The 23,070-nt window shown below is 37.6% G+C and overlaps 1 protein-coding gene across 4 annotated transcripts in view; it reads left to right on the top strand.

Moving 5' to 3' along the window:
- LOC113067128 (ras association domain-containing protein 8-like) overlaps positions 1–23,070 on the top strand; it is a 38,901-nt gene that overhangs the window by 14,191 nt on the left and 1,640 nt on the right. For 2 of the 4 annotated variants that reach the window (XM_026239408.1, XM_026239406.1), the window contains exons 2-5: positions 18,738–18,896; positions 19,171–20,033; positions 21,112–21,286; positions 22,248–22,334. In XM_026239408.1, coding sequence (XP_026095193.1) covers positions 18,794–18,896; positions 19,171–20,033; positions 21,112–21,286; positions 22,248–22,334 — 1,228 coding nt within the window. In that variant the 5' untranslated portion in view covers positions 18,738–18,793. Of the gene's footprint in view, positions 1–2,433; positions 2,646–16,559; positions 16,888–18,737; positions 18,897–19,170; positions 20,034–21,111; positions 21,287–22,247; positions 22,335–23,070 lie in introns of those variants that run through there. The other 2 variants (XM_026239407.1, XM_026239409.1) reach the window with 2 other exon arrangements.

The raw sequence follows: 23,070 nt of genomic DNA, 5'->3' as shown, positions 1-23,070 counted from the left end.
GTCAGTGTTGTGTGTTGTTAATGAAGTCTGCATCTTTGGCATTGCTCTGTTTTGAGCACCTGTCCATGACTCCAGTGTCTCCGGATGCTTTAAAGTGCACCTGCGCTTTGAAAACATGAGGAAATCTGTTTGGGGGAAACGAATGGATGGCATCTGTTCACGTTTAATGTTAAAACAAGTTTAACTGCTGGGTGGCCTTTCTTTATTGGAGCATTTATTATTTTACAATGCACCGAGCGGCTTTGTTTGCCAGTAGAAATACAGTGACGAAAGGTAAGGAAGCAGTCATGTTCATATTCAGGCCAATTCTTTCACTGATTTCTACATCAGTTAGCTACAATGCATTGTTCTGTGGTAGCTAATGTGTTATGTTGTTATTTGGGAAGCACCCCCCAATGCGACGCTACATCCACACCAGTAGGTGGCAATATAAACTCCAGGATCGCTGAAGTAATGCCCAGCATTTATATACACACACAAAAAAAATTGTTTTAAATGAAATCCACACATTTTGAAAGAGGATTGTAACCTGATACTGAGGGAATGTAGACTCGCCCCGGGCCCCGGGACGGCTGTAGAGAGTGTGGGGGGTCTGAGGTCCCGCGGGGGAAGGGCTGAGATTACAGGTTTAGGGAGTTTCCCTCAGGAATGCCCGTCTCAATGGGACGTAAAACAGACAAAAGCAAGGTTTATAATCACCTTAATCCCTTAATGTTGGCCTGGTTCACACCGTAAACTGACCGTGTCGATCATGGACCGCTGCTGTTATGTTATGAAGCACTGGTGCAGAAGCTGATGGTTTTGATGGAGTATGAAGTAAGAGGACGCATTAATAATTGACTGCTGGTTTTGTTGTGTGTACATGTTTGTGTGTGTCGTGTGGACAAACATGCAAACAGACTGTGTTCATCCTGACTGTGTTGTAGACACCAGAAGCTTACGTTGACAGTATATAGCTGTTGCTTCTATGTATATACGCTTGAATTACACAAACGTCTATATAGGCCACGTTTCCCAAATTCAAAAGACATACAATAGGATTACATTGTATTGTGCGTGAATAAAATGATGTCCATGTATTTATTTACATGGTGATTATTATTATTATTATTTTTTTTTTTTTACAATAAATCACTTTACCACATTCTCATTACCACAAAGTATTAAAAAAAATTTATATTATGTGGAAGTTTTATATATCATGCTAGTATTTGAACTGCATTTAATTTGATAAATAATTAAATATGTAAATACATACATTAAAATTTATATATTTGTCCCTATCTTTATTTCTTTGATTCATTTTACATATATGAAGAAAGAAATGATTAAATGTAAACAAAGATATATATAAAATCGAATTGTGATATTGACAAGATCATTATGAATAATATGAATCCTAAACTCGTGAGTAAAAAATATTGACACGTTAAGGAAATTAGCTTAAGTGTCAAAGATAAATCAATAAATACAAATCTTTCTGGGTTTAGGCTGGGTGTTCTTTATGTAAAATGTAATTGATTTCTTTGAGTTGTTTGTGTGCTGTTATATGACACAGACATCTTTCACCACATGACCATCATCTTCTGTGATGGAGCTGTTGGTCTATTTGAGTTCTGCTGGGTGTTGGTTTCTATGGGTCCGCTTTCAGTGTTCGACAACAGAAAACAAGCGAGATGAGGGATTTTGTATGTAATACTAATATATATATATATATATATATATATATATATATATATATATATATATATATATATATATAATGTTTTTTTTTTCAATGAGAACAGCATTTAGGAAATAAATATTTCATTTAAAAAATGTGATATGCCTCACATCAGTGCAGAGACTCAAGTCAATGCAATACAATACAATAGAGTAATTGAAAAAATATTTGTATAATATTTTATGTATAATATTTTGAATAGTGAATGAACTAATGTAGAATAAATATTGCATAGTCACATTATTGTTTGCATGAAGTCAGGATATTAAACTTAATTTAGAGAAAAAGATACAGTAAATAAATGAACTATAAAAAGAACATTTAGAACATTGAAATGTTAATTTTAGAAGTATTTGATGAGTTTGTGATATGTTTAATTGCAAACCAGTGTCTTGGAAAATCTGAGCACAATTTGACACGCTGAGACTCATTTGAGATTATATGTAATTATTTATTTAGTAGGTTGTCTTTATTTTAAAAAATATGTAATGCATTTAATGTACTTTTAATAGTAGATCCCCCCCCCCCACATCTTAAAACTGCTCTAAGTACTGTACTCTATTCCCATCTGCATATGGATGGGCGTCGATAGAGAGGGACAGAAACTGAAGAAAACAAAACAAGACACTCCTCCTACCTGGAGATGTGGGCGGAGCTTTGCCATGTCAGCAGATTAGAGAGAGAGAGAGCGAGAGAGATGTAGCTGTGAGTGGGAAGTGCTGTCAGATGCCAGAGCGTTCAAGAGCAGAACACACACTCTCTCTCTCTCTCTCTCTCACACACACACACACACACACACACACTGCGCTACAAGATCTGCACATCTGTCTCATGCTCACTGAAGAGCTGTGTGCGTCTCTGAGGAGCTACAGGAGATTTCTGCTTCTGTGTGAAAGCCAGGAGGAGCTGTGTGTTTAATGAGGTAAGAGAGCGGTGTTCTCTGTGTGTTCAGTCGCAGCTGAAAATCAACCTGTGGCTTCAGATCAATCTGTGAGGGTCAGGAAAACTGCTGCTCTTTAACAGTTCACGAGACGCAATAGAGGTTATAGTTCAAAATACGAGATATGAAATAAATATGAAACAAATATGAGATGAGAATGAGAATCATACATGACGGAGTAATTTCTTCTAAAAAATAATCCGAGCAGAACACTTGAGCAAAACTACTTGGCTGTCCATTGAATCTAATTTTGGTCTAGAGAAAACATTGATTTGTGAACTTCTTTGGGGAAATAAAAAGGCAGCATGTAAAGGAGCCATAAAAGGAAATAAGATTTATGCATTTACAGACTTTAAAATGCAACCTCTGCTATCTTCATAATCAGAGCAAAGTTTGAGACATAGTTGTGATTTCTTCTGAAACTCCAGACGGGTTTTTCTCAGACTTAAGTCTCCATTTGATCTCCATTTAGTCCCACCGTGATGTAGTTTTGATTATTTGAAGGTGTAATTCTTAAAAAATTAAATGTCTTCAAGAAATCATTTAATAACATTTTTAGGGAACACACTCATGTGGCCTGAAATGTGATGGCTAATGGATCATAGCATGGAGCTTGGATTTGATGATGTATCCATCTGTTTAGATCTACATTAATCATGTTTCTTTAACAGGCCGCTTCTCACTAAGTCCTGTTTGCTGTGTTAACCACAGTCGGCCTGCTAATGACCAGACTGCATGCTTGAAAGTCCAGCACGGCCACCAAATCTGTTTAATACATCATTAGGAGTCCTGTGATATCATTATCTTATTCCAAACACAAAACCTTCCCAAGCATTTATGACTCCAGGCGAATACTGCAAATGCAGCACTTGTGGAATACGGGTCACGTGACGTTTACTCATGACTAATCAAAGCAAATCTGGTGACGTCAAGTCACAGGCAGCAGGTCATCTGGTGAAGCGCTCAGCTCGGCTCTGGTTAAAGTGACCGTTCAGCACTTGTTAAGATGATCAGGGCGATGCTGATGTGATGTACTGTCAGGCTGTTACTGTTGAGAAGCAGCAGGTCTGAGAACACAGCTGGCTTTAGAGATGCGGTGCTAAAACATTGATCGAGAGAGAGTGACTGTGGCTGCGCTGGAAATTATTGCATTGTACTGGAGAGTGGTGCTTGGAGTCCAGACTCTAAGGGTATGTCTGCACGACAACAAAGTGCTAAAATAGATTTTTTTTTCTTTGCATTAATCCAAAAAAGTTTAGCGTTCACACAGATCCGCAAAAATGGCTCAAAGCGCTGTGTTTTGCATGCCAGGCCAGTAGATGGCGATGCCACTTGTGCATGAATTAGTGTTTTTGTAGTTTACACTGAGATGATAACGATATTGTTTTGAGGCCCTCTAAAATACTGTTGACATAAAAGAACGGCCAAAACGCATGCAGTTTTTAGTTGAAAACTTGTCGCTTAAATGCTGACGACTGTTGCTATATGTAATACAATATGTGTTGTAAAGGTTCAATATTTGTGTTTATTACACTGCTCTGTGGAATACTTGATTCTGATTGGTCAGCTGCGACACTTATCCCTCGATAAAAGCCGGAAAAAAATAAAAACACAGACTCATCCGGGTAACTGTACTCTTCTGTTTTTTCTTGGTGGTAGCTTTACGTTTGTTTAACTAACAAAATTTAAAAATTCGATTTAAAATGGTGTACAATTATTTAATTGTATCATCATGGTATCTCGTACTCGCTCTCTTGTTTCATACAAACGCAGCTGCTGCCGTTTTGCGACGATTGTTTTGTACGCTGTAATGGATTATAAGAGAACTAAAAAAACTGGTAAGATTTTAAAACATTTAAGTCTTAAATCAAATATAATTATTGCCTAAATTCATTTTGTGGTGAAATGCCTTAAATGTCATCTAGTTTAAATTCGCTGCTTGCTGGAAACTGCTGTGTTCACAGAAGCTTTGCGTTCAAATATTTCAACTCAAATCAATAATTTGTGTCTAATTATTCACTTATGTGGAAAGTAGCCGTGTAATAAGTGAGATAATGTACATCCAGCCGCTTTCCCCAGAAAGAATATTCCCAGTCGGGGAATATTCTTCGATAACCGTCGGCTGGATGTAAATTATCGCTTAATTAAAATGTCAGTCTTCTGTGTTTGTTTTGTTTCTGGTCATTCCGAAGTCACCCCAAAAATAAAGAATAGAAATAAAAAATGAATGGCTAATATTTTATTGTAATTTTTGTGCATTGTAACATAATTTTTTTGCCCAAAGTTGAGATATTAGGTTATCTCCTTTGTGACTTTTTTGTCAAAAAAATAAAAAATACTGTATGGATACTGATATTGAGCTATTAAAGCAATGTGAAAAGCATAGAAAAAATACCTCTAATAATTTGTTGAGAAATATTTGAGTTTATAATGAGATGTTGGACTTATAATTACAAGCGTGTATTTTGGAAAATCTGAGCACAGTTTAAGACACTGTTGAGATCAAAATACAGTAATACATAAATGTAATGTGGATTTTAGAAGAATCTGAATTATCTAGAGAAGCAGTTAAGATATTAAGCATCTCCTTTGTGTTTGTTCAAAACTTGTACTTACTTAAAATCGATTGGAAAGACATCACGGTGGAAAGTGGGGTTCATTGACTCTTGTGCTGACCACTAAAGCTTCACTGAGTTATCTGGATCAATGTGCAGAAACACAAACTTTCTTTAGGGTTTGTGAACGCTCCTTTGCTTTAGATGGACAGTTTCACCTTGCATGCAAATACTTCACTAGCTTTGTAAGTATTCGATAAAACCTCTCTGTTTCTCTGTCGTTATCTGTGGATCCTTCTATAGTTCTCTGCATCTCTGTAGTCTCTCATGACGTGTGAGCTTCTGTCTTTCACACCCCGTTGACAAAACTCAGAAAGGTGTAAAATGTGTTAGAAAGCGTGAAGATTCCCGGATAACACAATAAAAAGCATTTGATTTGAGGTCAGAGTTTCTAGACAAATCAAACCCACATCCATTTACTGTGTATGTGTTTAAATGTAAAAAGTTTTCCTAATACAAGTAGAATTTTGGCATAGCGTTTCTTGAAATGTCTCCTTAGTTTTTTTTTTTTCTTACTTTAAAATATTAAATAGAGAGTTTTTGAATATGTAAACAACAAAGGGCTTTACCATCTACGATAAAGTTTACAGACATTTATTGTGGGAACTATGCAAAAGCTTTTTTACTGTATTTAGGTGGTTGTTTCTGAGACAATTTCTTAACGTAATTTTTTTAACATCTTCAAAACACTGATTTATAATTATCCCAAAGTATAAAATCTATACAAATAGGAATACTCTAAAATTGTCAAAAAATTGTTAAAAACGTTTTTCTTAGTGTGAACAATGTTAATGTTCTGACTAATATTTTTCCACTATAAAGAACCTCTTGTGAAGTGAAAAGGTTCCATGGATTTTAAAGGTTCTTCATGGAACCATCAAAGCCATTTTTGAAGAGTGTTCTAATTTATCAGACCAGTTATTGTGTGATTAGTGTGTCATTTAATGTATTAAGGCTGGCAAAATGTTCCTAAAATACAAAGATTTGTATTAACATTCTTGGAGAATAGATTTTTAATGCTCCAGTATTATCAGTTTCAATATTTTTTAAATTCTATCTCATTTAAGCAGTTTACCATCCACATTTTTTCAACATGTGACCCTGGATCACAAAACCAGTCTTAAATCAATTTGTTTATAAATGTAGATATATACATTGCGATTTATGAAAGCTGAATAAATACACTTTCCACTGATGTATGGTTTGTTAGGATCAGACAATATTTGGCCGAGATAAAATTATTTGGGTGCACAGAAATAAAAATACGGAGAAAATCGCATTTGAAGCTGTCCAAATGAATACATATTATTAATGAAAAATTAAGTTTTTATATATTTATGGTAGAAAATTTACAAAATATCTTCAAGGAACATGATCTTTACTTAATATCTTGATGATTTTTGGCATAAAAGAAACATATATAATTTTGACCGATACAATGTTTTTTTTTTTTGCTATTGCTACAAATAAACCCCAGCGACTCGGTTTTGTGCTCCAGGGTCACATATAGGATCCGTTGTTGTTGGAGAAAAAATTCTAATGCATTTCCCATAGCCGGTTTTTGTTATTTATCTTGATGTAACAATAGAAAATTTAATGTTTCAAAAGTGTATTGCTGAATATATCCTCTGGCAGGAACAGAGATCTTTACCTACGAGAGCAGGTGCAGTTATTCTCCTGCTGCTTTAGTGATTATTGAACAGCACATAGGAAAGATTAACCAAAACCATAGTGTCTGTATGTGGACCTTCCCTTGGCTTTGTGTGTTTGAGCAATCCTAGAAAGAATTAACATAAAATTTAAATGCTTGTTAGATATGCATCATCTCCCCCATACTCGATGAGGGAAGTGCTTACCATTGACTTCTACAACAGCTCCTGTCTGATGTGAGCAAGAGATGGATAAGCATAGCAACCACTGCCTGCCTGCTTACTCAACACACAACGACCGCTGATAGCATCCTCAAAGCAATTATCATCTGTCACAGTCTGCAAGAACACGCAACATTTTGTCTTTTGAGTTGAAATATGCCCCAAGTCAAAGACATGAAATGTTTTTTTGAATTGATTTGTAAATACATAAAATTACATTTCATACATGCACGTGTTCTATGATAAATGTGTAGGTTTATGTAATTTTTGTATGAAAATTATTATTATTATTATTTTGGTAAGCATAAAAAAATGTCAGGGTGATATCATAATAAAAGAGCCTCATTGGGATTAATTGATTAATTGATTGATTGATTTTCATTTATTTGTGGGGGAGGAAGCAGCAAAGCAAAAACATTTCTGCCAAAGCGAAGTCATTTGTTGCAACCATCATGCAGAAACTTGAAGAGTCAAATCTCTTAAAATATCAGATAGTTTTAATTTTCTATGACAAAACAAGAGTAGTTCAGGTTGTAAAATGTCATATTGTACAACCTCTTCCAATACTGAATATCATAAAGTGATATTTATGATTTAATCATTTATGACATTTGTAGGAAATGGAGTACTTTTATATCTCGAAAATATATTAAAATAACTTTTTTGAATGTCATAATTAATGTTTACAATATTCAAGATGACCATGTTATTAGACTAAGATATGGGATATAAAACTCAATCTAGAATACAAAGATTACAATTTCTAAGAACTTGTCACATGCATTTCAAACAAGATTTTGAATATATTTTAATCATCGTGAATGCTGTTTATTGTAAATGTTGGATATTCTCAGATTCCGTTGTTTGGTTCCTCACTCCAAACTGAAATATTTATTAAATCTCACAAAGTGTGAATTTGCAAGAAAGAAAATGAGGTTATTTTTAGGGAAGCACAGTCTTAATGTTTTTGAAGGCGAGAGATGCTTCTATTTTCTTCCCTGTCTCAACATCTGCTGTTAATTATATTCCGCGCAATCAAAGTTCAGAGAAAGGTTCAGTCTCATTTTCTCATGTTTCATCCTGACACCCTTTCCAGTTTTTCTCACAAAGCTCAGTTGTTTGCTAATCTTTGATAATCTGAAAGATCTTAGATCTCAATCCTGTAGTTATAACTTTGTTTCATCCTCCGTTCCCATGTCTTGACTGAAGAATCAATCTCATATGGGACTCAGATTTGCATCCATACTAATTGAAATGCTTGTCTGTTCTGGGACACCAGCATAGACAATACCTTTCTGCAAGGAGACTCGTAATTATGTGAAAACTCTGAGTGTTGACGCTTTCCATGTCCCAAGGCTGTCTGAGTAATTATTTAGCAAAGCTCACATAATGAGAGAGTGAGTTGGCTATGCTTCGGCAGGCTTCACCCATATAAATATCCTCCCTTGGAAACCACAATCTGTTCACCACTGTTGCTTAGAGCCGTTGCCCCAAAGTTCCCATCTGTGCCGCTGCTTGACTGCATAAGTAGACCAGCCATTGATTGGCAGTTTAATGCATTACCAACAACACCATGAGCAAAACCAACTCCCATTTTCTCATTGACTTTCTTAAAGACTTCTGCACAAGCATACTATATATCATGACTTGACCTTAAAAGTCATGATAGATCTGTATTGAAATGTTTATTTTCACATAAAAAGTATGTGCAAAGCTCATTGCGATTTATTGGATGGGAGGTGCTCAACAAATAATGTTTAGTGAAGTTTATGCATCAATTTAAAACAATCTAGACTAAAAGATTTTTGGATTTAAATTAAATGTCAATGTCAGATTCTTGGAGTCAATGATGGTTTATCCAAATGAAAATCGATTCAAATCGAGAAATCTGTATTTCTAATGCACCCTGGTTTTTACAGTATTACTAAAATTTCTAAATTATTTGATGGCGAATATGAATGGGATTTGTATGGTGACATTTTTGACCATACTCTGTATTTTTGTTTCACAACTGTTGAGTTTTGTTGGTGATAGAAACACTTTGTCGTGGCTTTTCAGCTTCATTACACTTGCTGGAATAGAGCAGATGGGGGGATGTCAAGAATGCACACACTTCTCAATGCTCCCACACCAGGAATGTGATGTTTCGTAACACATGCATACTTTGACTGTGAATCAACAGAGAGGTTTCCCGCCACTTGGACTGGATGTGTCACCTGAAATTGCACATTCCAGACCTTTTCCAAACATTTTCTGAAACTTAAAAGGGCCGAATACAGACCTCTGACCTTCACCAGTGGAGTTATGTGGAAAAGTGATGAACTGCTACATTGCTGGGGGTTGAATTCAACATGGTTTTTGAACTAATCTTACTCCTATGTAGAATGTAGATTAACTTTCGAATCAACCTCACTTACTGACTAGTTAAGTAAGAAATGTGGTGTGTAAGTTTACGGTGCTACCATTTAATCTCTCAATGTATTCACTTTAAAAAACCACCTATACCTATAGCACCATCAACTATTTATTAACTAAAATAAAACCACAGTTTCCTAATCTACCCCACTAAAGGACTGTCAAATGCATATATATATATATATATATATATATATATATATATATATATATATATATATACAGTGGGGATCGAAAGTTTGGGCACCCTTTGCAGAATCTGTGAAAATATGAGTAATTTTCAAAAAATAAGAGAGATCATACTAAATGCATGTTATTTTTTATTTAGTAGTGTCCTGAGTAAGATATTGTACATAAAAGATATTAACATTTAGTCCACAAGACAAAGAAATTGCTGAAATTATTAAAATAACCCCACTCAAAAGTTTGGGAACCCTTGGTTCTTAGTACTGTGTTCTGTTACCTGATGACCCTCGACTGTCTTTCTGTTTTGTGATGGTTGTGCATGAGTCCCTTGTTTGTTCTGAACAGTTAAACTGAGCAGCGTTCTTCAGAAAAATCTTTAAGGTCCTGCAGATTCTTCAGTTTTCCAGCATCTTTGCATATTTGAACCCTTTCCATCAGTGACTGTATGATTTTGAGATACATCTTATCACACTGAGGACATTTGAGGGACTCAAACACAACTATTTAAAAAGATTCAAACATTCACTGATGCTCCAGAAGGAAACAAGATGCATTAAGAGCTGGGGGTGAAAACTTTTGGAATTTGAAGATCAATGTAAATTGTACTTAATTTGTGTACCGGGAAACATACAAGTATCTTCTGTTGCTTACGAAGGGCAGAACTGAATGGAAAAAAATATATATTTCAACAAAATAAGAAAAATTTGGCCATGTTCATCGTGTTCAAAAGTTTTCACCCCCCAGCTCTTAATGCATCTTGTTTCCTTCTGGAGCATCAGTGAATGTTTGAATCTTTTTAAATAGTTGTGTTTGAGTCCCTCAAATGTCCTCAGTGTGATAAGATGTATCTCAAAATCATACAGTCACTGATGGAAAGGGTTCAAATATGCAAAGATGCTGGAAAACTGAAGAAGCAAATATTGATAGTTTGGAATACAAAAAAAGATAAAGATAATTTAAATGACTACATGGCTAAATATAAAATATGGATTATATAAAAATTACTGGCATTTCATCTATTCATTTTTGAAGCACCACCTACATTTTAAGCTAAATAAAGCTAAATAAATAAATAAATAATTAACTCGTCAGTCGACTTGTAACTGACTAGTTTGTTAACATCACATAAAAATGAAATTACATTTAGGAATAATTATAATAATTCATCTTTTAAGCACAACCCATTTTTAAGATAAATAAAATTACCAAAAAATAAAAGATAAACTCGCCTCTGAGTTACTAGTTGACTAGTCAACCATCCTGACCCATCATAGTAAAATGTCATCACTTATAGATTACAAAGACAAATTTTTTATATTAAAAATAACCTGCTTCATTGAATCCTGCCCAATGAAACTATTATTTTAAAGTAAACTAGGTCAACTTTGATTTCACGCTGACTTCAAGAAGTTTCACTTCAGAAGGAATTTGATGATGGATGTACAGTTTGTGCACCTGTAAAAAAAAATCCACTTCTATACAATTTGACCACGAGGGAGTTTGGTCTTGTTTTAATATAGCCACACACAGTAGGTGCATCTGTTCCCTCTTCCATTGAAAATAGGCCAATGCCTCAGGACTTCCTTTGTTGGCTATCTGTCTTTTACACCTCAGGCTTTGATATTCATCATTTCGGTAATTTTGGAACTGAATGCAACATTATAAGAAGTGCAGAACACAGTTTTAAAATATTTAGCACAGCCAGCGTGCTAAAAGAGTACTGAATAACTCATGAACCTGAAGTCTCACGCTGCATGCAAGCAAATTTGCAGAATAGAGACGGTCTGGAAGTGAAGACGACACATACATGGGCTAAAATTGGTACGGTTGTTTAGTAATGTCAGTAAACGGATACTCCTGATTTAATTTCCTCGGTGGAAAAACACATTTAGTTGGTTATGATGAACAGCAAAGCTCCACACAAGAGAAATTAATGTTTCAAAGCTCTTCTAGGGCTTGTTGTACATGGCTAATGTTATTTTCCATCTGCTTACACCTGGATGGTTCATCTAACGAGAAGTGAAAACCGCCCACCTGTCTTTAAATCTAAGGAATTACAGCCCATGCTTTATACTCAAAGACTAACAGATTATTGCGGTTGCTCTCAGAATTGGTTTTCCAGATGGTGTCGGACTCAAGATTGGCCTTAATTTGTGATGTTTTTGCAATGGTCATTTAGAAGCCCAAAATGCTACTTCCCATTGGAGGCTTGACAAAAATGCTTGCCCACACACTTGCAGTCTCTCTCACACTGTGTTTATCCCACTTGTTGAAGCCAAGATTGGGATTTCTGGGCAGCGAGTGGAGACAGCCTCTATTGTTTTCCCAGGCTGCCTTTGTTTGGGTTAGGGGTGAAGCCTGGTCACTTTTGGTGCCCTCGGCATTCCTCTGTCTAAAGGCAAAGGCTCAGTGCTGAATTCATGCGGTCAGAGAAGGATATATAAGAGTTTGTGCATTGTAAAAAGTGAAAAGGAAGGCAATAATTTGAATAATTTGGGCTTAATTCTAATTGGACAGGCTACAGTTAGACTAATTAACATTGTTTTATGATATACAAATTATTAAGAATTATAACAATGTATTAAAAAATGTATTCTACTATTTCTATTATCAACATTTTTCATAGTGAATGGGGTTTCGGACAGTTGTAAATGATTGAATGAATTTATATATTATTTATATATATTTATATTTATTTTTTACACGATGAGAACAGCATTTCTCAGACTCAAAACCTAGAAAACTGAATATTGCACTTAAACAACAACAACAACAACAACAAAAAAAAAACATAATATAACTCACAGCAAAACAACTTCAGAATTGACCAAATAATTTTTTTTTAAATATAATTATCTAAATTAAAGTAATTTGGTAATTTAACTAATTTGCTCAAATGTATTGGACTCACCAACTACATTTATTAGGGAGAACCTTTACACATTTTCGTTACTATACAGTATTGTTATGTTCCACTCAAACAGATTGCAGTTCCGTTCAGTACCACTAGTAGTGCAGAAATGACACGCTTCACAATTTATAGCGTTACTATTTCTACTTAGCTCGTTCACAAGCTGGATAGAACTGTGATGGATCAGATTTATTATGAAACTACATCTTGTTTTGGTGTCTGTGATGTTAACTTTGTGTATCCTTCGTGGTTTGTAGTGTTGGGATACGTGTTTAGAATTGGTCTCAAAATAATATCTGCTACATTAATGTACAGTAAAATTTTTATTTCTATGAAACATGACTGACTACGTGCAAACCTTGGAGAGCGATTGTTTGAAGGGGTTAAGAGAAACACGCAACTCTAGTTTAAAAGAATACAAAGAAATTTATCGGTCATAATGACAGGAGTGAAACAGCACAAACACTGGAAAGGATGAAATTTTCTAGTGTGCATGTGTTGAGCGCGCACATTATCAAATAAAGTATATTTTGAAAGACTATGCATTCAACTATACGCATATGCTAAGTGTTCGCGTCAAAACTCAAGTACACTTTAGTTTATACGTTAAAGACCCAATCATATGGCTTGACGAGCACAGTTTTCCTTTCATCGTTGACATATTTCCCACTGAACCAAGAATTTGGGGAAGAACCACTAGCCATTCAGTTTAAATCAAGCTTATGAACCATGATTAACTGCTTGTTATTGCCAGTCAGTTACAGATGGTATTGGGGTAGTAACATGGTCACTCTAGCATTTTTATTGGTCAAAAGTTGGCACACGCCCATGAGTGCAAGGTGATGTCAACGTTTTTTTTTTGTTTTAAGAGGAGAAAGATTAGATTTTAAATGTGTGTTTGCCTTGTTATATTTTAGGTGTACATTAATGTCTTGACCTATGTAATTCAATGAGAACAGAAAATATTCTTAATAATTACAATTACAAACCCAAAAAAAGATGATCCAAACATGGCCAGAATCAGCGTTTTTGTTTAAGGCCATGTGTTTGTGTCAGAGTAGGACACAGATGTGTTCTCATTTGGGTATTTTTTAAGAAAGAGCAGTTGTTGTGTATATATGGGGGCTGAAGATGACATGCACCATGGGATATATACACCTCAACAACTGCGACAGAAAACAGTGTCTGAACTGCATGTGATAGGCTACAAATGGCTTTTTGCGTGGGTTCATATTGTATAAATCGAGAAAAAACATTGATTTATATAGTGAAGAACAGACAGAACTGTCAATCACAAGCTATTCAAAGAACATACATTTGAGGAATTTATTCCACCTTCTGAGTTTAGGCATTATATTGTGGCTAATATTTGGCTGAACACCAAGCTAGGTGATTGCTAAGGTGTTGCTCGACATTTGTTGGTTTTGCTAAGAAGTTATGTCTTGCTTGGTCTCTCATAGCTAGACCCTCAGACTGAGCTTTGAATGGACAAGGCCCGCCCAAGAGGACATATGACTGACAGATGAAGCAACCAATCACGTTTCACTTTGTCATGTTTTGGGGTGTGGAAATGTCCCAGAATAACAAACCTGGGTTTGTGGGTAGTTGAAAGAGTGTTGTTATACAGTTTTGGGTTTCTGGTAACATGGTTGAAAGGGTGTTTTGGATAGTTGCTCGGGTGGTTTGTCTTTAGCCCAAGTTTAGTACTTCAGTAGATTAAGCAATAGACAAAGCTGTCGAGTGTAATTTCAGCATTGGCTTATGAATCATTTACATTTCTGCACTTGTGTATTAAAAAGCTGAATTGCTAACAGAGAGTGTATCTCTCCTCCTCTGAAGTGCAAGATGACGTTTTCATGCTACATTCTACAGATGTGTGCTCATGTGAAAACTCCTCTATCTGTCACTAGACGTTCACTCCTCTTACTGTTTACTACATTTGCAATGATTTATTAACGGCAATGTTGCACAGTAGTAGTTTCAATAAAAAAAAAATTTTTTAAACTGGCTAGTGCTTGCTCCACAGGACATATTCCCAACAGCCCGCAAAACACAAAGAGGATGATGAGAGAGAGGAATGGGATCATTTCAGTAATCATAGCTTTTGGAGGACGCGCTCAGAAGGGAGGAGGACAGGGAAGTTATAGATGTGTCTGGGGTGGGTCTGCGTTTCTGAAGCGGTGGGTCTGGACATGTGCGAGTGTTTGTGAGAGATGGGAGTCAACAGATCCAAGCGTGTGACAGCGATCCACCCTAATCTCAAACGCAAGCCTGCTGTGAGTCAAGTCGCAATGCTAGAATATATCTTTTTCTGTTCTAACATGAATGCAATGAACTTAAAGTGTTAGTTCACCCAAAAATGAAAATGATGTCATTAATAACTCACCCTTATGCTGTTCCAAACATGTAAGACCTCCTTTTATCTTCGGGACACAGTTTAAGATATTTTAGATTTAGTCCGAGAGCTCTCAGTCCCTCCATTGAAGCTGTGTGTACGGTATACTGTCCATGTCCAGAAAGGTAAGAAAAACATCATCAAAGTAGTCCATGTGACATCAGAGGGTCAGTTAGAATTTTTTGAAGCATCGAAAATACATTTTGGTCCAAAAATAGCAAAAACGACGACTTTATTCAGCATTGTCTTCTCTTCCGTGTCTGTGTGAGAGAGAGTTCAGATCAAAGCAGTCTGGATATCTGGTTCGTGAACTAATCATTCAGTTCACCAAATCGAACTGAATCATTTTAAACGGTTCACATCTCTAATACGCATTAATCCACAAATGACTTAAGCTGTTAACTTTTTTAATGTGGCTGACACTCCCTCTGAGTTAAAACAAACCAATATCCCGGAGTAATTAATTTACTCAAACAGTAGACTGACTGAACTGCTGTGAAGAGAGAATTGAAGATGAACACCGAGACGAGCCAGATAATGAACAAAACATTGACTCGTTCACGAGTCAAGAACCGTTTCTGTCAGACGCGTCCGATTCGTGAACCGAGGAGCTGATGATACTGCACATGTGTGATTCAGTGTGAAGCAGACCGACACACAGAGCGTCTGAACTGAACTGATTCTTTTGGTGATTGATTCTGAACTGATTCTGTGCTAGTGTTATGGGTGCGGGTAAACCGAAGGCTTGAATCAAGGGCAATTATCGCCTATGACGCCATTACGTCGAGCGCAAAAGAACTGGTGAACCGTTTTCTTCAACCAGTTTATTGAATCGAACTGTCCGAAAGAACTACTGGTGATCCGAACACCGATGCAACCGGTTCTTCACTCGTGAACGAGTCAGTCTATTGTTCGTTATCTGGCTCGGCTCGGTGTTCATCACAGCAGTTCAGTCAATGTACTGTTTGAGTAAATGAATTACACCGGGATATTGGTTTGTTTGAACTCAGAGGGAGTGTCAGCCACATTAAAAAAGTTAACAGCTTAAGTCATTTGTGGATTAATGCGCATTAGAGACGCGAACCGTTTAAAATGATTCAGTTCGATTTGGTGAACTGAATGATTCGTTCACGAACCGGATATCCAGACTGCTTTGATTTGAACTCTCTCTCACACAGACACGGAAGAGAAGACAATGCTGAATAAAGTCATCGTTTTTGCTATTTTTGGACCAAAATGTATTTTCGATGCTTCAAAAAATTCTAACTGACCCTCTGATGTCACATGGACTACTTTGATGATGTTTTTCTTACCTTTCTGGACATGGACAGTACACCATACACACAGCTTCAATGGAGGGACTGAGAGCTCTCGGACTAAATCTAAAATATCTTAAACTGTGTCCTGAAGATTAAAGGAGGTCTTACATGTTTGGAACAGCATAAGGGTGAGTTATTAATGACATAATTTTCATTTTTGGGCGAGCTAACCCTTTAAGCCAGACTAGCCCGGTGCGTCTGGCACCTGTTGATTCCTCTGCGATTCATCTTTCATGTCTAGTACTCTGTTTTCATGGCAACCGCGGGCTGCGTTGAGAAGTGTACCCTGAGGCCACGGACTCGATTTGGGGAGATCAAGCCTGGTCGAGGTACAGGAGACAAAAGAAGATTTGTTTTACTCTCCGCTCTCTACACGCAGGCCAACAAGGTAGCATTCCTCCGCTTCAGTACGAATGGGAACGGGGAGGAAGAATGCTTTCAGAGTTGGCCAGCACTGTCTGAGAGTTTTTGAAGAACAGAAAAACAGTAGATCAAGAGGATTACAAGAGCAGGTGAAAACGGATCTCAAACTTTAGAAAATAAAAGGCTGGGACTTCACTTCTTTGTGTTTTATGTCCTGTGCCACTAGGTTTTGTAATCTATGTTGCTGTTGGAAAATGTACACATTACAAACTCTTGCAAGTTGGTGTTCTCAGGGTGGTTTCGAATTATTTATTTAGACGACTCAAATGCCATGTGGCTTTTTTCAGAAACGTACATCTCACTTTACTCTGTCTCTGGGTGTTAAAAAATAGTTGTGTATGTGAATGTTATGAAAATGTTCATTTCACCCCTAAAATCAAAATGAAAAAGTATTCGAAATAACTAAGATGTTTTAGAAGATGTTTTACTTGCAGAAATGTATATTTGCAGTGCAATATTGACAGTTTGAGAAGCCATTGTGCATTGACCATTAGTCGTATGAAAATAACACAATTGAAATGCATACAAAACTCTCTATTTAGATTTTGATGCCGAATATGACCCTGACACGCTCCTTTCACTTTAAAGGGGTCATGAACAGTTTTTTTATTGTTTTGTACTGTTCTCTGAGGTCCACTTATAATGTTATCAAGATTTTCACCTAGAAAAACATCATTTAGAAGTAATATTTTCGGTCCTGTTTGGACCCCCTCATCAGATTGCTCTGTTTGAATAGGAGTGAAGGATTGTAGATATGCTGTGATTGGCTAACAATTGTTTGACAGACATCCTTCATAGATCACTGCTGTGTTTTAAGGTTAAAAATGTATGAATATTTAGTACATATCAAAGGATCTATAACGAGAGACAAAGCAATAGTGACCACGTAATAAAACACTTTACTCACACTTGTGTGCTGGGGCATTACTGTCAGATCCAATATATTCACAGCATCGTAGACTCAATCTTTCTATAAATCCTGCGTTGATTTGCGTTGAAACTTACAGGATGTTTTTATAGTACAATGACCTCTTATATGTTAAAACATCAAAGGAATTTTGATTTCTCAGTTCATGACCCCTTTAATTGTATTCATTCTCTGTTAAACTTGTCTTTAAGGCCTGGAGATGGAGCATCCATCACTGGGTATTTGGCAGCTGCTAAATGCTCTTAATGCTGCTATTAAATGTTTTCATAAGTTAATGCGGTAGACTTTACCATAGAATTTCCTCATAAAGGGTGTAATATGCAACAGTCAAAGTGCACCGAACCAACATGTCTCACTTATATTAATCTCCCAGACAGCGGTTCATTCAATATTTGCATGACTGAAGCATTTGGATACTACACCTTACCTTAGCAGCGCCATCTGTTCCTGCTGTGGGGCTTCAAAGTGGAGTCAGACACACATGCAAGCACATGCAGTCTCAGAACAACAACGTTCTGCCTGTCTGTTCCTTTAAGCATTCATCTGCTGAAATGTCTTTGAAGAGAGCCAGCAGTGCATTTAATTGGAGCAGAGCTATGAGTCTATCAACCTCCTGCTAATAATAACTCTTGAAATTTGCTTACACGCTGGACCTGATGTTCAATCACAATTTCATGTCTCATGGCTGGGTTGGAGCAATAAGGTAGAAACCATTAACGTAGAAAATAACTTGCGTTTTCTTTATGGATGTATTTTGGAGTTTAGACTCAGATGAGCCACTCAAGTTCTGAATTCCATATATGATTTTTTAACTATTTCAGAGTAAAAAAAAAATCACACACACACACACACACAAAAACAATTTAATCAAAAGTCAGACCTGCAGTGTATCACAGAAAATTAGTGGGTTTTAATTATCCTCATTCTTCGCTCTATGTTGTAATGTAGTCTCTTTCAGACTGTGAAGAAACATTGCACTAACTTGTCACTATTGCGGTTTTGTCGTTTCAGAATCCAGACGTTATCATGCATTGCTGATGTAAGCTGATCTGGGTTCATTGTCTCTGATGGAGCTGAAAGTTTGGGTGGATGGAGTTGTACGAGTGGTTTGCGGCCTGTCAGAGGAGACATCATGCCAGGACGTGGTCATTGCACTCGCCCAAGCCATTGGTAAGTACCTCTAGGTCTGGAAGGTTTAGAAGTTCCTTCTCGATCAAAAACACCTGACCTCCTGAAAAGCCTTTTAAAGATCTGGGGTAGTAACTAGTTGTTTGGAAGTTGGATGCACACAACGTGGTGGTTCACGAGCCCTTGCCAAAATGGCCTTCAGCAAGACACTTGAAGTAACCTTAGGATAGTTCCCCTAGATCCAGTGGGATTGTCCGCATAATAATACTACAGATTGTTGGACTCTAACTACTGTACCCCTGTGATGTCTCTACAGGCCAAACGGGTCGTTATGTTCTCATTCAGAGACTGAGGGACACCGAACGCCAACTTCTGGCCAATGAGCGCCCACTGGAGTCCCTGGCCAAACTGGGCCAACACAGCAGCGAGGTGCAGTTCTTCCTGCGGCGGACTGGACCCAGTAGCAATGAAGAGCAGAGTCTGCACAACCGCACCCTCCCTCACTCCAAGCCTCCCACATCAGAACCCAAACGGGGATTGCCAAAGAAATCTTACACCTTCAACTTGGGCCCCTCCAGTTCTCCCCGTGTAAAAACTAAGGACTCTCGTACAACACCGTCTCCTGAACAGAGGGCGTCCCCAGTTCCACACGCGCAGTACCTTCCGGCGCCTTCTAAAGAGGAGGTGCTCCAGCATGTTCTCCAGCAGCGGGAGCAGCTACGTGCCCTCGAGTCTCGGCTGTTGGCAGTCGACAAGGAATTCAAGACTTGGGAAGAGTCGTCTGCTGAGGAGTCATCCCTGCAGGCAGAGATGGGAGTTTTGGAGAAGACCCTGTGGAGGAACCAGCAGGAGTTGGTGGACGAGGAGTCCTGGGAGGAGGAACTAAGGATAGAGACCGAAAGGGAGCGCGGGATGAAGCTCCGTTTAGGAGAGCTGCATGCTAAACTGGATGATTGCGGGCAAAAGTTGCACGAATTCAACACACGCGCCATGCAGCTTGAGGAGGAAATTCAGAGAGAAATGCTACAGGCGGACATCTTGCCCACCCAGTCCGATTCAAAAGACTCTTTGGGGGCAGTCGAGGCAGATCTTCAAAGTCGACAAAAGCAGGGGGAGGAATCGAAGGCGGAGCTTTTAGAGCTTGAGAAGGCTTTGGGGAGGGCGGAGACTCTGCTGAAGGTAAGCAGAGAGGGCGTGGCCCTAGAGAGAGGTTTGTAGCCATTGGCTGCAAATGCAGGAGGGTATTACGGTCCCCTCTGCGGAGGTGCATGATCAATGAACGAAAACATTTGAAAGTGAACTAAGGTACCCATCTTTTGAAATTATTCTTGGATTGGGTATGGATTCTGACTTTTCTTGTGCACAGAAACAAATGTTTTTATTCGGACACACATGCAACTGTGCATTTTATGCATTGAAAGGACAAAATAAAGGTGTACACCTATTTAATGAGTTTCTTTTCCTGCTCTGCATGCATATATTTTGAACTGTACGTAATTATGAACCAGCCTCAGTTTTATAACAGCATTTCAGTATTCCAGTGACTTAAATCAAATACTTGCAAGTCTGTGAAGATGATCTAAACTACTTCACACCACAGTGGCACTCAGAAGCCTGCCTTTGTGTGTTCTGCCAGAAAGCAATCAACCATGACGGACCGGATCTTACATAATCAGAATCTATTCCTCTTAGACAAGTCATGCATGCAAATTAGGTTGATCCTTCAACAGAACATGGTGAATTATCATAGTTTTCAAATAGCAACTCAGTCGTCACATACTTTGTGGTTACCATTGACTTGTCTGTATTTGAATTTGGCTTGTCTTGTTAAACAAATGAAAACTACAGCCGGAAAGGTGTCAGACGTACCCATAGAGAACAAATCATAAGATTACTGTAATCAGAGCCACAGGGCACATATTACTGCCTTGACTGTTATTGCTGTTAGAAAATACGCCCTCTTGTGACTACGGGTTGAATTACAATTACGGAAAAATCAAAAACAACACAAACAATGAAATGTGTACAGGGATTGATTAAAGTTAATTGACTAAATTTAAAAACAAAATATAAATAAATAAAAAAAACATTTAAAAATGCTAAATTAATACAAATATATTCTAAAATGTATCTGATAGGAAGTTGTTGGCCACATACTACAATGCAAAAAAAAAAAGTGAGTTTTTAATAACTCGTATTCATAATTGTTATTCTAGTAAGCAGGCTGTTTGTGATTGTCTGTTCTCTCTGAGTGTAGGCTAAGCAGGAGGAAGTGGAGGAGTTGAATAAGGAGCTGAGACAGTGTAATTTACAACAGTTTATCCAGCAGGCCGGAGCCCTGCCTACTCCAACTCAACCCCGCACAGACCTCGGTGAACACCCAGAACAACTGGACCTGACTCAACAACAGCACGACACACACAAAGACAGTGGTATGGCATACACACACACACACACACACACACACACATTCAATCTACTGCAGGTGCATATACCTAACTGAACAGAGAAAATCAATGTATAATGGAATACTAGCAAACTGTTTACTGCATAGTACACATTATTTACTGTATACTGCCAACTAATTGTAGTTTTGTTTTAATTGCATACTTTAATTGTAAAGTGTTTATGCACACATACAGTATTTTTAGTATACTCCGAGCAATCAAGTGTTTTAATACATTTACCATAATGTGCAGTTTACAGAATACACTCAGTGGTATACTATATCCCACAATGCAGTGTGCTCAACCTGAGCCTACAGTTTTGACATAACAACTGAACTGCAAACATATGATGTGTGGTTTTAAACGGTTGACTTTAAAACCGCGTGCTGTCATACTACTCTTACTGTTTCTAGTAGTATGCTACAGTATAACCTGCACATCTGACGATTTTTACAACAAAATTGCACTACAAATGAATGCTAATCACCTGATACCCCCCAGACAGCAACATAGTGTTGGCCCAGATCCGGCCCACGTCTGGCCCGCATAAAATCCATGTGGGCCAGATGTGGGCCAGACCTGGGCAGAAACTGCTTGCTGTCTGGGCCAGATGATGTTTGCTAAATTAAAAGGAAACATTTGATGGTAAGAGATAAAGTGAACCTTAGTTATGCAGCACACAATGCTCAATCTCTGCACTTTATCACTTGACCTCATTATGTTTGTTTAAGCATATTTATTCAGAACATAGCATCCAGTCTTCTTGAAGTTGTGCCGAAGTTTCAATTTAATGTGAATATGTCTTGTGGAAAATGCATTGCATTGTGGGTTACAACATTCCTTGTATTGATTTCTGGTTGTATACTGAACAAATAATACGGTCATATTGTGGTTCATGTTAATATGGACTGATGTTGTTGTATATTTTACTCCGTACTTCCCCCAGATTCGCCCCCACGTCCCACTGCCAAGCAGTTCCTGGGTCACCCGCGCAACCTGCAGCACCCCCTGGTGTCCAGCCTGAACCCTGAGGGTGTGTATGTGTGATAGACGCCCGTGGTGCAGCCCTTTCTGGGTGAAGGTGCCTGCATGGTGGCCCTCCTAACCTGCCCTCTTCTGATCAACTGGCCGGATTATTGTAGCACTTTAGCTGAAAGGCATTGCATCAACTAATTTACGCAACATAACCGTAGTTAAATCCAAAACCGATATATTTCCATTGCTACTAATGTACAGTAAATGCTAATTCTGTCTGTAAATATAGATGTTACATATGCTATGAAGTCAGTATGTAGTGCCTTTCAAAAAGAAGTGTTACCACAAGCTGTGCTCTTCAACACTTTAGTTTAAACGGATAGTGGGTTGGTTTTAAATTACATCTTGACAAGCTGCTAAAAAACGTTTGTTGAAGTCGAGATATTCTTGCTTACGGAGATGTAATTTGACTTCATATCTGATGCGAACTAAAGTGTTTCTGCCATGTTCCCTTGAGCTCTACACTCTTTTTCTTCCTTACGCTCTTCTGTCCCAGTTCGGTGTCCTTACGTTTCGAGTCCTACCAGCTGTTCTGTTGATTTATCGTGCAGCTGTGTGTGTGTGTGTGTGTGTGTGTGTGTGTGTGTGTTATTAAAGGGATATTTCATCCGAAAAAGGAAAATTTCAGTCGTCATACTTTACTTGGTGTTCCAGACTTATATGTAAGAGATTTTAAAGAATGTTCACGTTGCTCTTTTCCAACCAGGAATGTTTTCCCAGACTTGAGCTGGACT

The sequence above is a fragment of the Carassius auratus genome, chromosome 50 (genome assembly GCF_003368295.1).
Source record: "Carassius auratus strain Wakin chromosome 50, ASM336829v1, whole genome shotgun sequence".
NCBI classification, from domain to species: domain Eukaryota; kingdom Metazoa; phylum Chordata; class Actinopteri; order Cypriniformes; family Cyprinidae; genus Carassius; species Carassius auratus.
The sequence above is the reverse complement of the archived record's forward strand: the minus strand, read 5'-3'. Positions and strand labels throughout refer to the sequence as shown.